Consider the following 16918-nt stretch of genomic DNA (forward strand, 5'->3'; position numbering starts at 1 on the left):
TGAGCTACCGGGACCTGTGGACGGTACCTGGCCATCCGTGGCAGCAGCTCAAACATGGTGTCCAGCACGTTTCGGTAACGCTTCTTCAGCTTAAACAACCTGAACCCCAAGAAACAAGAGTCGTGCGCTGATGCCACCACAGCCTGCACCCCTGCTTTCAGATGCGCGGGAGCCTCGTCCACACCTTGCATGACGGACGTGGCTGGGGGGGGGTCCTCGTCTGCCTGGGCCTGTTTCCCTCACCTCTCCCGCAGCCCCAGGATGCGGGGCAGGGACCCCCACGGGGGGAGACGGGGTTCTGTAGCACCCCTCGCAGAGGTGCACAGAGCCGCCCAAAGCAGGCGGCTCCCAGGGAGCAAGGCCTCGCTGCGGAGTGGCAAGGCAGGGGGAGGGGAGACACCCGAGATATTCGGCAGAAGGAGGCGGCAGCGTGGAGGAACGAGGGACCCGGCCCAGGGCCACCAGCCCAGAGTCCCCCCTCCAGATGGGCACAGGATGGCCTCCGCCCGCCCCCGCCCCCCAACCTCGTTCTCCAAGGAGAGGGTAAGGTGTGGACACAGGTGGACTATGACCCTCTAGTTAGGGGGAAAGCCTGGCACCCAAGGCCTTGGGAACCCCCGGACCCGAGTCAGGACGAGGCTGTGGACAGAGCAGGGCTCTGCCAGCCCCTGCTGGTCTGGGAGAGCGTGCGGAGACCCACATGGTGGCTTCTCCGACCAGAGGCCATGCTGGGGAACACAAGGGGCCGAGGCGCTGACCTATGACCTGCCTGTAGGCCAGCGTTTGGACCCGCGGCCCCGCTGTGGGCAGAAGCCACGGATGCCGGTGTGCAAGAAGGTCCCCGCAGCCTGCACACCCACGGGAGACCTGGCCCCACCCCAGTGTCCCTGCAGAGCTGCCACGTCTGTGGCTCCTGCTCATGGGTCTCCCGGTCACCTCAGCAGCTGGAGGGGCCGCAGGACCACGATGAAGTAGAAGGGCTCCATGTTGAGCGCCAGGGCCAGCAGCCCCAGGAAGGCGAGAGCCGTGACTGAGAAGTCAAACCTGGGGGCGAGGAAAGGCCATGGGGGTCAGCGACCTTCAGGCTAGACCCCTGCCCCTCCCCACCCCTGCCCTGCTCCTGGTCAGCCCTGGTCAGTCCTGCCAGGACTGTGCTGTCCACTTACAGGTTCCATCCGGAGGACAGGTACTCCACAGGGCCCAGGCCGGCCACTTTCAGGAACAGCTCCACCCCGTAGACTGTGGACAAGAAGTGGCGGTCAGCAGCTGACCTGTGCCCTCGCCCTGCGTGGAGCGAGGGCAGCCGGGCCAGCCGGGGAGAGGCAGGGAGAGGCCACTTTCTGCTCATTCCCTTTCGAGAGGGGCCATGAGACATGGACACCCATCTAAGCTCTCCCGGCCAGCGCTGCAGCATGCAGTCCAGACACTCACTGGTAAGGAAGACCAGGGAACTCCAGGGCACGTGCTTGGGGAAGAAGTTTCCACCTGGAAGAGAGAAGCAGGCTGGAGACAAGCCCAGGGTGCCATGCAAGGGACAGGGGTGCCGGGGACAGGGGTGCGGGCTGCGCTCACCTTTCAGCATGAAGGTCTCCACCAGGACCCACACCCCGTTCATCGCCACCACCACGTCTGAAAGAGAGAGGGCATGGGAGAAAGGGGCAGGCCGGGCAGGCCGGGCAATCTACAGGCCACGGCTGCAGCCCCAGTTCCTTTCCAGGAGGCCCTGGACACTGGAAAGGACTCATCATGCGTTCTCAATTCATTGTTAAGGGAGGGCAGGGAAGATAGAAGAGAAACTTCTAGACTAACAAGACTGAAGAGACCCAATAGTAGTAACATTGCATGTGTGGGTCCAGACTTTCCAAACACTTGGATCATCATCCCCCTCCAGCCCTCCTCCTTCTTTTGCTTTCTCTCTTCCCTCCTTCCCATCTTTCTTTGAGTCTCTAGGACAGAGCTGAAGGCCTGGCGTGTGCTAAGCACATGCGCACTCACTCAGCCGACCCAGAGCTAACACCACAACCCACAGGACGAACCTCTCTCACCCCTCCGCCATCTAAAACCACAAAGGACTCGGGAGGAAAGGGGCCTGGGGCTGTGGCGTGTCACACTTACACATGAAATACTGGAAGGCCGGGGATTTCACCAGGATGTTAATTCCTATGTGAAGGGAAAAGAGGTTACACTGGAAACTTCATACTCAGGCGAATGACCCCACGTGAGCGACCAGGTCCTGCGGCCCCAGGGCCACAAGGGAGGGGCATCCCGAGAGCCCATCTCACGGCTGCCCAGGCTCCGGGCAGCACCGGCCCATCACAGCTGCCCTGGGCACAGCCTGGCATTTCAGTACAATGAAAACTCCTCTGCCCATGGCCTGGCTGGGGCAACCACACACAGATAATGCGCTCTGTGCGTTTTCAGAAGGGCTGTAGGCCAGGCTTGAAGAAATTTCCAGAGGGCCAAACATAGTCCTCCCCGCCCCGCCCCCCCCCCCCCACGGTCCTTCAGAGCTGGTACAAGCTAAGGGTAGATGCCTGTTAAGTAAGAAGCATGCACACGTGACTTAAGGGTTTTGTCTTGGGGAAGGGCTGCCTCTTGAGGACTGGGATTATCGCAGTGCACCACCACGCTGGTCCAGACACTGGATTTCTAAATGACTGATTAGAGTCCTTCCCTAGTCCAAGTCCTGCCACTTCCTCTGCTCAGATAATCACATCCCGCCCCCCTCCCCACCCCCACCCCCCCACCCCCGTGAACAGACCCCAGGTCCTCTCCCCCTCCATGGCTTCTGGGAACTTCCCTTACCCCAGCTGCTGAGCTCACCTTTGAAGATGAGGAAGGCTGTTCTGGGAAGCTCATCGAACCAGTGCTCTCTGTTTCTCTTTGCCTGCAAAGCAACAACAGGTCCCGGGCGATCAGAGGTCAGGCTGGAGCCCAGGACTAGGCCGGGCTGCGTGCCGGCCTCCTTCCCCACCTGCTCCGCTGTGCCAGGGAACGGCGTGGACACTCAGGGGTCAGCGCAGCCGGTCGGTGGCCTGCATCTGCCCCGCCCCCCTCACACCCTGTAGTCACTCTAGGCGGGGTTTTTGTCCCCCTATCTCCCAGGGGAGCCGTGGGGCATTCAGTCCCCTGCCTCAGCCACAGAGATGCGAGGAGCCTGGCTGAAACCCTGGGCCGCTGGGTGAGGGTGGACGCGGGGGCCTGGCCTGGCTGTCCTGAAGGGTCTGAGCCCTGCTGACAAGGGCGCTGGGTCTTGGGGAACACTGCCCCCCCACCCCGGCCTCCACTCCCACAGAAACTCACCCTCCACTTCAGGGCAGCAACTTCGTAGATGTCATAGAAGTCTTTGAGGCTGTGGCAAGCAAAAGGAAAAGACAGACATTGACCCCGCAGCCCCAAGCAGCACCTCGCTCGCCTGCCTGCCTGCCGCCGTGCATCTCGAGAGGAGAGGGGACAGTTCTCTGTGCCCAGGGCATTGCCTGCAGAGTCCCTATGTCCTCTGTCCCCGAGGACTAAGGTTATTCACTCTGCTCGGTCCGCTCGGACTGTGGGCAGTCCCTGGAGGGGCATGGACAGAGGCCAGGCCTCGCTGGGCCCCGCACGGAGCTCGCTCGGTCTCAGCTGCCCGCGAGGGGCGCCCCTTCCTGGTCTCCGCAGTGTGGAGGCCAGGACCGTCCCTGAGATTTCAGGTTCAGTCCTCCGAGTTGCGTGTGTGCGTGCAGGTGTGCTGTGTTCTCCCCCTGTCTCCTCTGGCTCACACAGGGTGATCCCCCACCCCCAAAAGCTGGGACTTGAGGGGGAGCAGCAGAGCTGGTCCAGATGAAACACGCTGGAGCGGGGCTTCTGTGGCTCCCAGACTCCTGATGAACAGAGTCAGCGTGTGCAAAAGCAGCCTGCTGGGGGAAACTAGAGGCTCTGGCCGGCTTCTCTGCAGCCGTCCCACCGCCAGACCTGCCCCCCCCAGCACCCTCACCTGAGCAGCGGGGTGTTGCTCTGGCTCAGGGCCTTGAAGGTGAGGAAACGCTCCCTGGCACTCATCCGGGGTCTGTAGAAACGCATCAGGCCTTCGAACTGCCTGTACGAGATGCCGGCAGGCCTCTGGGGCAGAGGGGGCGGGAACAACAAACATGACAGGTGGGACCCAGGAAAACCCAGGACCCCACCGCCCCTCCCCTGGCAGCCACCCCAGGCCCGGCACGGCTCCCAGGGCTCCCGCGGGAGAACAGGGTGCTCAGGAGCCGCTGTGGGCAGCGACAGTGGGGCTGCGCCTCCTTACCCGCCGGCTGACGAGCAGGCGGTAGGCGTGCTGGATGGCAGTTCGCTTATGCAGCAGCAAAGACTTGAACTTGCGCTTCTCAATGTCGTTGAAGGTGTCAAACACCACAGCCAGGAGCTGGAGAAAGCACGGAGGCCTGACTGCCCTGTGTGGTGCCCTCTAGTGGCAGAGGCTGTCATCTGCCCCCAGGGAGGGCTTCTGTCCTACCACTCTATAGAGGCCCAAGGAGATACTTAAAGACCTTGTTATCAGATGCTTCTAGATTCTTCTTGCCACATGCATTCTCAATTGGCTGGCCAGGAGGCCCTGTGACCCTCCCCTCCCCAGGGGTCTGTTCCTCGTGTCACATGTGTGGTCCCAGAAAGAGAAGGAGCAGGAGAAGAAGGATGAGAAGGAAGTCATATTTGGAATCTCCTAAGAGCAACACCAGCTTCTTAAAGACACAATCAGCCAGCCACCCGCAGCTCACGCCTATAATCCTAGCTACTCAGGAAGGCTGAGATCTCAGGATCATGGTTCAAAGCAAGCCTAGGCAGGAAAATCCATGAGTTAATCACCAAAAAGCCAGAAGTGGAGCTGTGGCTCAAGTGGTAGAGTGTCAGCCTTCAGCCAAAAAAAAAAAAAAAGCTCAGACTAGCACCTAGGCTCTGAGTTCAAGACCCAGGACCAGCACTTGTGTATGTAGTGCATGCACATGCACACACACACACACACCATGTTTTGCATGATCAGAGTGAGGGAAGAAGAGAAGGAATTTGAAGGAATCTTTTTAGAAACACTTTTCTCTTTCAAAAATGTTCTGAGAAGAATTCTGTAATTCTTTCAACCTCTTTAAATGAATCCTCTAGTTTCCTATATAGAGAAAAGATAAACAAATGTGGGTTTTTTTTTTCTCCTTGGTAGTACTGGGATTTGAACTTAGGACCTTGTGCTTGCTAGGCAGGTGCATTACCACTTCAATCAGGTCTCTAGCCCTTTTTACTTCAGTTTTTATTTTTTAAAGGGTCTTGCTTTTTGCCTGGGTGGGACTGGATCATGATCCTCCTATTTATGTTTTCTATATGGCTGAGATGACAAGTACTTACTGCCACACCCAGCATTTACCGGCTGAGATGGAGTCCCATGAACTTTTCTGCCCAGGCTGGCCAATCTCAACCTCCCAAGTAGCTAGGATTACAGGCCACAGTCACCATGCCGGCACCAACAGCCAGCAGTCACCAGAGGAAAAGGCACCACAGTCCTGTAACTGGGACCTGAAGTAGGGGACAGTCTTGGGGATTAAGTGCTTGCTCTGTGGGTTGATGGCAGGTAGAAGGCATCCACTGAGGAGGTCATGCTGTACTCTGTCCCTACCACAGATATGAGCCACAGTAGGCTGGAACTCAGGGCCTGATTGCTGTCCCTGAGCTTTTTCACTCAGGGCTGGTGCTCTACCATTTGAGCCGCAGCTCTACTTCTGATTTTTGTTGGTCAATTGTGGAAAAGAGTCTCCTGGATTTTGTTGCCTGGGCTGGCTTCAAACTGTGATCCTCCGATTTCAGCCTCCAGGGTAGTAGCTAGGATTACCGGTGTGAGCCACTAGGATGGGGCTTTATTTTCTGTTTTTATCCTGGGCTGATTGGTGGCCAGGATGAGGGAGTGTCAGAAGCTCGTAAATGAGCATGAGGGGACACGGTGGCTCAGGGGTAGGCCCTGGGCCGGCCTGGCTAATACGAGCAAAAGCTTTGGGGCTCATCACTCCCAGCACTACCAAAACAGCAAAACCTCCAAGACTCTCTGGAAAGCTCCTCTTAGGTTAACTGTGGGTGTGAAGTGGTTGGGGCTCTGGCCCTATCTGCTGATGAGAGGGGCTCCTGGTGGCAACCTGGTATCCCAGACCTCACCAAAAAACCTAGTGTGCAAAGGGGCTTTCTGTCCTGTTGGGCAGATGTGTGCTGTGTCCAGTGTTCTGATGGTGTATGACTAACAGGGCTGACATAAACGCACCCCGTGTTCTCGACACATGGAGGCGGTGCTGAGACCCAGCTCAGGCTCTCTCCCAGGCTGCCCTGCACCATGCAGATCAGTCTGTCAGTCTGTCAGTCTGACCCAGTTTTGTCATCGATCCATTTAGAATTCCAGCAAGACCTCCAGGGAGCAGCGTTAGGCCGCTGTGCGCTTGTCGGGCAGAGGTATCATCAGTGGAGGCTCCTTCACTTGCTATGGGGATGCGAAGCTCCTAGGGCAGCCTGAGCCCCAACTCCAATACTATAGGCAGTGGCACTGTATGCTGGCCGCCGTGACCAGTGCGGGCCCTGCGGTCCTCCCAGGACAGTCCCCAGAACACCAGCCCTGACCATGGATGGGCCCCGACTCCCCGCCCGGATGCTCTGCCCAAAGGCCGGGGGGGGCCGAGGCAGCCACGCACCAGGTTCATGATGAAGTAGAGCTCGATGGAGAGGTACACGATGAAGAAGACACAGGACCAGGGGTTCCGGGAGTAGGAGGGCATCATGACGTCGGGGAAGCTGTATGGCAGAAGGTCACCACCTGTCTGCATGGCTGCCCCCGTTTCCCCCAAGGCCTTATGAAGGACAATCACCTCCCCGCCCCCATCACTTTGGGGGGAGGTGGGAGGGGGAACCCAGACTTACTTGGCCGTGGTGAGAAGGACAAACAGGCTGACGATGCTATTCTCCAGAGTGCTGAAGTACTGTGGGGCGGAGTGTGGGGGGGAAGGGGAGGAAGGAGCGGTGAGGCTCAGGGCCTGCCCCCCCTCCACGCCCCATCCTGCCCTGCCTCCTCCCTAAGGGCCGCAGAGCAGCGGTGGCGTGGGCGTGCAGGCCTGTGCCTTCCTGAGCTCCCAGCCTGGCTGACTTTGGGGCACATGTTTCCTGGGGAGTCACATGCTCGACTCTGCCGGAAGGCTGGGATGTGCCAAGCCCGGGTCCTGGAAATGTTTCTCCTAAGGACGGGAAAGGGGAGCCCCTCGGCTCTCCAGGAAAAGAATGGCTCAGGAGGCAGGGCGGAACACGTCTTCCTAATGTGGCCAGTCATCCCTAATGCGGCCGGGCACCTTGCCTTGAGGGTGAAGGGAGGCAGATGTTTGTTACTTACTGGGTCTGAAGGATTAGGAGAGAACAAGTAGAAACCTGGAAAGTGGTAGCCGAACAAAACAAAAGCTGGTTAGGGCACAGGTGCCAATGCCAGGTGTCCAGCAGACTGGACTAACGAGTGTGTGTGTGTGCATGAGTGTGTGGTGGGGCGCGCACATGTGTGTGTGTGTGCATGTGTGGTGTATGTGTGCAGCTGAGGGAGGCAACAGGGGACTGCAGAATCAAAGAAAACACGCGCCATCTAAAAGAAATGAGAGCTGCTCGGCCTGTGTGCCTGCTGCCACGCGCAAAGGCACCCAGAGCTGTGTGTTTAAAAAAAGCCTTGTTAAAAAGATCTGTTTGCTAAAAATCTGTATTTTTACATCAAGTCTCATTTCAAAATGTTGGCTCAAAGTTCACATCGGGGGAGTGGATCCGGAGTCTGGCCTGTGGTCTGGCTTGGGGGGCAAATCCAAAGGGGTCCCTAAGTGACTCGATCAAGAACGGTGGCTGGTGTGGAGGTGCACACCGGCCGTCTCAGCATGCAGGAGGTGAAGGCTAGCCCGGGCGATTAAATAGCAAGAGGCTGTCTCAGAAAAACAGGCTCCTCAGGGCCATCTGGTCTACCACAAGAGGCTGTGAGGCTCCAGGAAGCAGAGGGGGGGGGCCGCCAGATGTGGCATCTAAGACTACATACAAGTGGGGATTTCCATGGTGTCTGCAGTGCCGGCCCCCGCCGCGCCCAGGAGCACAGAGCACTCACCCAGGATGGCGAAGATGAGCATGAAGAAGAGCAGCAGGAGCAGGATGTCCACGAAGGGCGGCAGGGACTGGAAGATCTGCCGCAGGTTGCTGAGGGGAGACAGGCCAGCTGACGGGGGGAGAGGGGGACCTCTCCCCACCTGCCTGGTGGGGTGTGTGGTGGTGGGAAGCGTGTGCGTGCAGGGCTGGCCTGCCAGAGGGAGCAGCCCCCGCCCCGCCCCCCACGTCCCGGGCCTTACCGCCGGACGCCGCCGCAGTACCGACAGTCCACCAGGAAAATGCAGCGCAGGGCACGGGTCACCCGCACGTGGGACGTCTGCCGTACCAACACCACGATGGCCTCGACAAACTGCACCACCAGCACGGAGGTCTGGGGGCGGCAGGGGCAGCACGGTCAGCCCCCTGCCACACTCTCCAGAGCTCCCCTGTTTCCGTCTCTCTCTCAGGAGAAGAATGGGCAATGCGGGCTAGAGCGAGGCCACTGCCCGGCCCGTCTGTACCCACGCTGCCCAGAGCTCCACCCGCACCAGGACGCCGTGGAGATCCTGGCGCATCTCCAGCTCCGCCAACCTGGGGACCCTCTCCTACACAGAGAGCAGGCTTGTCACACAGCTGGGCACCGCTGGACACGCTCCTTACAGCCCTCTGCTGTGCAGAGGACCAGATCTGCACGCAACAGTGGCACTTGCAGGTGCAAAGCATGAGATCTGAGCCCCTCTCTCCAGGCCTGACACCCCCCCCCCCCGCCACTTCTCTTGTGCCTGGCTGGCTGTGACACAGGAAAGGCAAGATATCTCCCTCAGGTGACGGTGCCAGAGACCCAAACAGAGCTAGAAGGGACCCCAGTGACACGGGGGCTCCCACATGAACAAAGACACAGGCTCCAATACTGAGATGGAGAGACACAAGCCTGTGTCACCGCATGTATCACTGCGCACGCGTCACCTTGACCATGGTCCGCTTGTGCCGGATGAAGGAGTGCGGGCCCAGCCACCGCAGCTTCATGCAGAGTTCAAACACCACCACCATGAGGGCGAACAGCTCCAGCGTGGCGTGGACCTGTACCGGAAAGGTGGGCATGGGTCTTCTCGAAGCCATCCAAGGCCGCCTCCCACCACAGCGACAAAACCCTGGCTGCCAGCCACAGCCTGGAAGATGGAGCTCGTCCCAGACAGCTAAGTATAAACTTGACATTCAAGGAACAGACACAGGGAGGGAGCCAAGGTGTGCACAAAGACAGAAAGATGAAACTGTAAATGTAGACTTACTCCAGGAAGGACTGCATACAAGTTACGCATAAAAGATGAAGCAGATGGGAACAAAGGCTTGCAAACAAGAAATGAATGGAAAACCATCGGGGTCCAGTGAACATCTGGCTTCTGAGGCACAGCGGGCCACAAACCCACCTTGTGAAGAGGGAGCAGGCAGCCTGGACTGTACCTGAGCCAGGTGCGGACTCTGTCCCGGAGAAGACAGCCTGGGTGAATCCCCAGGCTTTGTCTGGAGTCTATTTGCAGGGCTCTGTCCTTCTAGACTATTCCCCCACTGAGCCCCCCGCCCCCCGCCCCGCCAGCACGGAGGGCCATGGCACTCCCGGACACTCACGTAAATGCCGAGCCGGAGCGCGGGGACGGCGGGCGCCTCGCACAGTGACAGCAGCAGCAGGAGCAGGGCGGTGAGCAGCTCCATCAGGTAGAAGAGGTGGTTGTGTGCAAAGAGGTAGGCCGCCAGCGCCTTGGCGTTCTTGGGGTGGGTGAAGAACTTGTCGTTGTTCTCGCCTTCCTGGAAGGACAGGGACTCTGGGGTGTGCAAGCCGGGTGTCTGGGGCCAGGGGCCGGGCCAGAAGCATGCCGCAACAGCCCCCACATGGACGATCGGAACTGCTGTTCCTCAGCTGGCACAAGCCACCCCACCCATGAAGGGACCCAAGAGAGTGGCTGGCTGCTGCTGCTTCAAACCACCTGTGGAACAGACTGGAAGGGTCTAGAGAAGGTCAAGAGCAGTGGGTAGTGACCTGACTCTGCAGAGCCTGAACCTCTCGCTATCGAAACAGAGGGCTAGTGGAGTGTGCTGGAGCATGCTTGCAATCTCAGCTACTCAAGAGGCTGAGGTCAGGAGGATAGAGGCTCAAGGCCAACTTAGGTAAAGAGTTCCTGAGACCTCCACCCCCATCCCAACCAATAGCTGGGTGCTGTGGTGCATGTCTACCATCCCTGGTGGGATCCCCCCCCCAAACAAAAAAGACACAGAAACACACACACACACACACACACACACACACACACACACACACACACACACACACACACAGAAATGAGACTGCACCAGAAACCTGGCTCCTCCCCTCCCATACCAATGTCTGAGCCAGGCCTGGCCCAGTGGCTGTGTCCTAGAGAAAGGGCAGAGCCAAAAGCAGCCCAGGTTCCCATGGCCCAAGCCTTGGGAGGAAGCCCGCCAGCTCCTGCAACACCCCGCCATCCTTTGGGGTAGCAGGGGGCGTTAAGCCAGTCACTGGCTGGACAAGATGTAAAAGATAAACTGAGCCCAACAGAGAACAAACAGCTGAGCAGTCAACCAGGGAAGCTCTGGGGTCTCTGCAGGGCCTCCGTCTCCCCACCTCTGTGGAAGCTTCTGGTTTGATTTATTAACAACAAAACAGTTCTAGTTGTTATTGTTGTCAGTTGTGGGGCTTGAACTCAGGACCTAGGCACTGTCCCTGCCTGAGCCTCTTTGTGCTCAAGGCTAGCGCTCTACTGCCACTTCCAGTTTTTGAGTGGTTACTGGAGATGAGTCTATTTAACAGGGACTATTCTGCCTGGCTGGCTTTGAACCGCAATCCTCAGATCTCAGCCTCCTGAGTAGCCAGGATGACAGGCGGGAGCCACCAGCGCCCCACAACAGTTCTTAAGGGTTGTCTTCCAATAGCTGGAGGAGTCACAGGCTCAAGGGCGTGGATTTGAACTCTTGGATTTGAACAGGCGATGGCCATGAAGTCTCTGCCAACAGAGACGAAGAGGGATCTGATCATGCCCCAACCCCCAAAGGGGGTGCTGAGCTTGCTGGAGGGTGTCACAGCTCATGAACTAGATTAGGCTGGATGCACACCAGGCCTTTGCTCGCTGCTCCCTGGCCTGGGGACTCAGGGCACCAGGACTGCAGAGGGTGAGCGAGTTAACTGGGAAAGGGGGAGAACGACGGCACCCCATGGCATCCTCACGGTGCCTGGCTGCCCCACACCGCAGCTCTGCCGCAATCCCAACACAACCCTGCCAGACCATCAGCAGAAGCAGCCATGCTGCTGCTCCTGAGCTTTACTTATGAATTTGGGGGGTATTGGGATTTTGAACTCAAGGGTCTCGTGCTTGCTGAGCAGACATTCTACCACTTGAGTCACTCCACAAGTACCTTTTTGTGTTATTTTCAAGATAAGGACTCTCTTTATGCCTCAACCTAGTCTAGACTGTGATCCTCCTATCTGTACTTTCCTTTGCAGCTGGGATGACAGACTTGTACCACCCTGCCCAGCCACTGACTGAGATGGAGTCTCGTGAATTTTTATTACTGAGATGAACAAAAGGCATGTTGGCTACGAACCTCAATGCCCCCAACTGCCACCTCCAAATAGCTTGGATTACAAGCTTGAGCCACAGTGCTCAGCTACTGCTGTTATTTTTCAAAAGTGATGCCATTTATCCAGGCACTGGTGGCTCAAACCTGTAATCAGGAGGCTGATATCTGAGGTTTGCACTTGAAGCCAGCCCAGGTAGAAAAGTCTGTGAGACTTTTATTTCTAATTAAACACCAGAAAATCAGAAGTGGAGCTAATGCTCGAAGTGATAGAGCACTAGCCTTGAGCAAAAAAGCTCTGGGACAGTGCCTAGGCCCTGAGTTTAAAAAAACAAACAAACAGAACAGATTTTAAAGGTCATAAGAATTCCATCATCTGGGCTGGGAAGGTAGCTCAGTGGTAGAGTGCTTGCTTTGCATGAATGAGGCCCTGGGTTTGATTCCTCAGCACCCCATAAGCAGAAAAAACTGGAAGTGGCGCTGTGGCTCAAGTGGTAGAGCGCTAGCCTTGAGGTGAAGAGCTCAGGGACAGGGCCCAGGCCCAGAATTCCATCATCCTTCATCTTTAGCCAGCTGTGCAAGGCTAAGTGTGTATACACACATGCACACATAGATATGCACACACACATTTCATATCATATAACCACCCTGCACCAATGTCCTGTCACCACAGCACATGTCCCATTTCCCCACAGGTCTGTGAGGTGAGGCACAGAAATAAGGCATACAGAAGAAAGAACATCGCTTGATAGCCAAGTGGACAGCTGATGCATTGATTGAATGATTGATGGATCGACTGCTTTTCTGTTGCTCTGGAGACTGAATCCAGTGCCTTGCACGTGCTGAGCACATGCTCTTACCCCCAGCCCTGCCAGACAGCAGCCATGCTTGGCAGCCTCCCGTCTGCCCCTCTGAGAACTGGCTGGCATGAGCAGGAGGTGATCATGGTGGCCTGCTGCAGAGATTAGCCCCTGAAGAGCCCATGGCTTTTGCTTTTGCTTTCCTTTTGTTCTTTTCTTGGGGGTGGGGTGGGGTAGGAGGGTGTTCAGCTATTTGTGCTTTTGCTTAGTTTTTTTCCCCAAGGCTGATGATTTACCACTTGAGCCACAGCTCTACTTCCAGTTTTTTGGCAGTTAACTGGAGACAGGAGTCTCTCGGACTTTCCTGCCAAGCTGACTTCAAACCTCAATCCTCGGATCTCAGCCTCCTGAGTAGCTGGGATGACAGAGGTGAGCCACCAGTGCCCGTACTTATCTTTATCATCACTGTTCCTACCCACTTAGAGAAAGAAGGAATTGTTGGATTCCTGGATTCTTCCAGGTCATTCCACTTCTGTGCCCTGACCTGTTCCACCTCTTACTCAACCTCAGAGCAGTGATGTGCACGAGGAGACGAGGAGACGTGCCAGATCCTTAGCAGGTGTGACATTCCTACAGGCTTAACCAGGGTCAAAGTGCATTTGTTCCGGAGCTTGTCTGCTACAGGCTGTTTGAAAACGCAAGAAGCATACAGAGGGCCACACAGGTCCCAAATAAATACCCAAATTTAATTAAATCTATTCTTTTTTTGTGTGTGGGGGAGCACGCTGGTTCTGGGGGCTTGAACTCAGGGCCTGTGAACTGTCTCTGTGCTTATTCTTGCTCAAGACTAGTGCTCAACCACTTGAGCCATGGCTCCACTTCCAGCTTTTTTAGTGGCGTATTGGAGATCAAGAGTCTCATAGACTTTCCTGCCTGAGCTGGCTTTGAACTGCGATCCTCAGATCTCAGCCTCCTGAGTAGCAGGCTAGGATTACAGGCGTGAGCCACCAGAGGCCAGCCTTTCAATTTCTTTTTAATGACAAAACAAATATTGTGTTGTCATTTTGCAGTGGGGAGTTGCATTAAAGAAAACAATAGGGGGGCTGGGAAGGTGGTTCAGTGGTAGAGTGCTTGCCTTGCATGCATGAGGCCCTGGGTTTGATTCTTCAGCACCACATAAGCAGAAAAAGCTGGAAGTGGGGCTGAGGTTCAAGTGGTAGAGAGTGCTAGTCGACAGCTGAAGAGCTGAGGGACAGCGCCCAGGCCCAGAGTTCAGGCCCCAAGACCGGACCCAAAAAAAAAAAAAAAAGAAAAGAAAAGAAAAAGAATTTTCTCACCCCAACACTCAGTTGACACCAGAAACTGCATTTTGAGTGTGTGTGCGTGACAGTACTGAGACTTGAACTCGGGGTGTAGGTATCCCTTAGCTTTTTTGCTCAGGGGTGGTGCTCTGCCACTTGAGCCACAACACAAATGAGGCTTTGAGGACGAGCCTGTGCATGCACCGCTCCCCACCCCATGAACATCAACTGGCTGTCTTTCTTCCAGCAGAGAAGACCGAGTAGAAGCAGGGGCAGGGGTGGCAGTCACAATGGGATTTCTGCACACCGCATGGAGCCTGGCAGGCGCAGACAGTGGCTGGAGATGCTCACCTGGAGGTAGATGGCTGCCTCTTGATAATTCATCTCCCAGTTGTGCCCAGTGGGGCTGGAGGGGGATGTGTCCACCCCAGATACCAGGGTGGGGGCGTGGGAGTCATGGATGGCCTGGCTGCCCCCATCTGCAGAAGAAGAGAAAGGAGTCACTTACATGCAACCCAGGCTCAAGACGCACAACAGCACATGGTGGTGGGAAAGAACACCCACGCGTGCATGCACACACACACACACAGATCCTTCTCATACAGAATGACCTGTTAGCATTCTGCTTAGCCAACTGAACAGAACTGGATTTGCCCCCTGGTCCTGGATCATCTTCTACTTTCTTCTACTTGACCCTGGCCTCCTCTTCCAGGTTCCTGCCCTGGTTTACCTTGGCAGAAAGCCCTCTCCTGCTCTCGGTGCATGGTGTGGTTGTGGATGAACCACACCAGGCTCCAAAGCAAGTGACCCAGGCCAGGACACAGAAAGCAGTGATTGGTTCAGGCATGGGTGCTGACCCTTGACCAGCCAGTGAGGGCTGGACTTGGAACTTCTCCTGGACCAGACGGGAAGGAGGGGGGTTCTTTCCCTGCTCCGGCTGCCCAGGAAGGAAGTCAGCAGAGAACAGAACAATCACCAAGAGATAAAACCCTTCACTTGCCCAGCGTGAGCCGGGGAAGATCCTGCTGGGGTGGTTGAGCTGGGTTATCTCAGCAATCTGGACCCTCCTGTCACCTGTGGTCAACAGACACACTATGGGAGGACACTCGGCTTGTGGACTTCCTGTGAGAAAGGAAATCTGGATGGAAATCTGCTCCCCTGTGCGAGGTGGAGAATGGAGTGTGCACATTGATATTTGCACAGCAGCACGAAGCCAACATGTCAAGCTCACTAGCACATTGGAGAGGCAGGGGACTGGCAGGGCTGGTAGGACAGGTGGATAACAAAGACCTCTCAAAGACCTTTCCAGATGTAGAAACAATCGTACCGGTACAACAAAGTGCACTGATTCAAAGCATACAGGTGTGTGTGTGTGTGTGTGTGTGTGTGTGTGTGTGTGTGTGTGTGTGTGTGTGTGTGTGTGTGTGTGTGTGTGTGTGTGTGTGTGTGTGTGTGTGTGTGTGTGCGCATGCGCGCATGTGTATGTATACACCTGCCAGTACTGGAACTTAAGCTAAGGGCCTGGGTGTTGTATCTTCTCCTCTCCTCTCCTTTCGTTCCATATTGGGGTTTGAACTCCCCGGCACCCTCAGCCCCGGAGGAGGAGAGAAGTCTAGACACACTGGAATGCCATCTCTCTGACCCTCCGCTGCCCAATGTCAACACAACGGGCTCCCGACTCCAATCTCAGAAACTAAGCCCTGGGCATGGGCAGGAGAAGGTCGCTCCACCACCTGCTCGCGTGGAGCAGGAAACGGGAGCCAACCACGGCTCCGGAGCACAAGCACAGACGGGCAGCTGGCTGGCGTGCGTCCTCCCTGACCTTCACACAGCAAGGCAGGAGCCAGCACCCCATGCGGCACGCTCGCGGAGAGCAGACGATGGGTGGGTGGGGGTGCGCTGGCACTGATGGGGTCACACAGTGCCACCTCCACGCCCCGAGCTAGACAGGAATGTCCGGGAGTGGCTGCCCTGAGACCCCCCTGTGGGGCCTCCCGGCCCCTCCTCTCACATGGGGGGGTCTCAGCCAACTGGCCACAACTTCTTCACAGCCTTTCCAAGACACCTGGCCCTCCTCGCCCACTCCCCCCACCCCCCTTCTCCCTCACTTCATGGCAGACCACATGGCCGGGTGGCGCAGAGGACTGTGCTCATGCCTCGGTTGTGTGTTCAGCCATGGGCTTGTCCTAGGAGAGGTAACCCCGGGGATCTTCTTTTGCCAATCATGGGACTTGAACTCAGGGCCTGGGCACTAGTCCTAATGCTCTTTTGCTCAAGGCTGGTGCTCTATCACTTTGAGCCACAGCTCCACTTCTAGGTTTTTGCTGCTTAACTGGAAATAAGAGTCTCACGGACTTTCTTGCCTGGGCTGGCTCTGGGCTGCAATCTTCCGATCTCAGCCTCCTGAGTAGCTAGGATGACAGGCACAAGCCACCAGCATCTGGCTCTTGGAAACAATTTTTTTTTTTTTCTGTCAGTCATGGAGCTTGAACTCTGGGCCTGGGCGCTGTTCCTGAGCTCTTCAGCTCAAGGTGAGCACGCTACCACTTGAGCCACAGCACCACTTCCAGTTTTCTGGTGGTTCATTGGAGATAAGAGTCTCACAGACTTTCCTGCCCAGGCTGGCTTTGAACCATGATCCTCAGATCTCAGCCTCCTGAGTAGCCAGGATTACAGGCATGAGTCACTGGCACCCAGCTTGGAAATAATTCTTAATGAAAACATGAATAAAACAAATGAGTCAGATGCCAAAAAAAAAAAAAAAAAAAAAAACAGAAATAGAACTGTGGCTCAAGTGGTAAAGCACTCGTCTTGAGTTTAAAAGCTTAGGGACAGCATGCACACACACACACACACACACACACACACACACACACACAAATCGCATATTCAGTGCTGGTGGTCTGATTTAGTACAAATAGAGTGCTTGTCTAGAAGGTGCCAAGCCCTGGGTTCCATCCCCAAGCCTACAAAAAACAACAAAATAACAAAAAGGCTTCCGACAGTTGTCTTCTTCACTGGGGCATGTCCAGCAGCAGCGGGCAGCTCCTGGGCTGGGCCTCAGGTGGGCGTCGATGAGCCTGGCCGGCCCTGCCCTTCCCTCCGGCAGCAGCCCCCGGGCACACAGCGCCTCCACAG

The 16918-nt window shown here is 56.4% G+C and overlaps 1 protein-coding gene across 3 annotated transcripts in view; it reads right to left on the reverse strand.

The window, feature by feature from the left end:
• Tpcn1 (two pore segment channel 1) overlaps window positions 1-16918 on the reverse strand; it is a 44341-nt gene that overhangs the window by 7649 nt on the left and 19774 nt on the right. For all 3 annotated transcript variants that reach the window (XM_070021432.1, XM_070021431.1, XM_070021433.1), the window contains exons 3-20: window positions 14132-14259; window positions 9718-9894; window positions 9058-9171; window positions 8352-8482; window positions 8114-8202; window positions 7373-7407; window positions 6910-6968; window positions 6684-6783; window positions 4277-4393; window positions 3974-4098; window positions 3304-3352; window positions 2824-2887; window positions 2116-2160; window positions 1573-1629; window positions 1432-1485; window positions 1167-1239; window positions 937-1044; window positions 28-99 (exon numbers count right to left, since the gene is read on the reverse strand). In XM_070021432.1, the coding sequence (XP_069877533.1) occupies window positions 28-99; window positions 937-1044; window positions 1167-1239; window positions 1432-1485; window positions 1573-1629; window positions 2116-2160; window positions 2824-2887; window positions 3304-3352; window positions 3974-4098; window positions 4277-4393; window positions 6684-6783; window positions 6910-6968; window positions 7373-7407; window positions 8114-8202; window positions 8352-8482; window positions 9058-9171; window positions 9718-9894; window positions 14132-14259 (1597 nt within the window). The remainder of the gene's footprint in view (window positions 1-27; window positions 100-936; window positions 1045-1166; window positions 1240-1431; window positions 1486-1572; window positions 1630-2115; window positions 2161-2823; window positions 2888-3303; window positions 3353-3973; window positions 4099-4276; window positions 4394-6683; window positions 6784-6909; window positions 6969-7372; window positions 7408-8113; window positions 8203-8351; window positions 8483-9057; window positions 9172-9717; window positions 9895-14131; window positions 14260-16918) is intronic.

This window comes from Dipodomys merriami, unplaced genomic scaffold, assembly GCF_024711535.1.
Source record: "Dipodomys merriami isolate MVZ:Mamm:240054 unplaced genomic scaffold, mDipMer1.0.p SCAF_142, whole genome shotgun sequence".
Lineage (NCBI taxonomy): Eukaryota > Metazoa > Chordata > Mammalia > Rodentia > Heteromyidae > Dipodomys > Dipodomys merriami.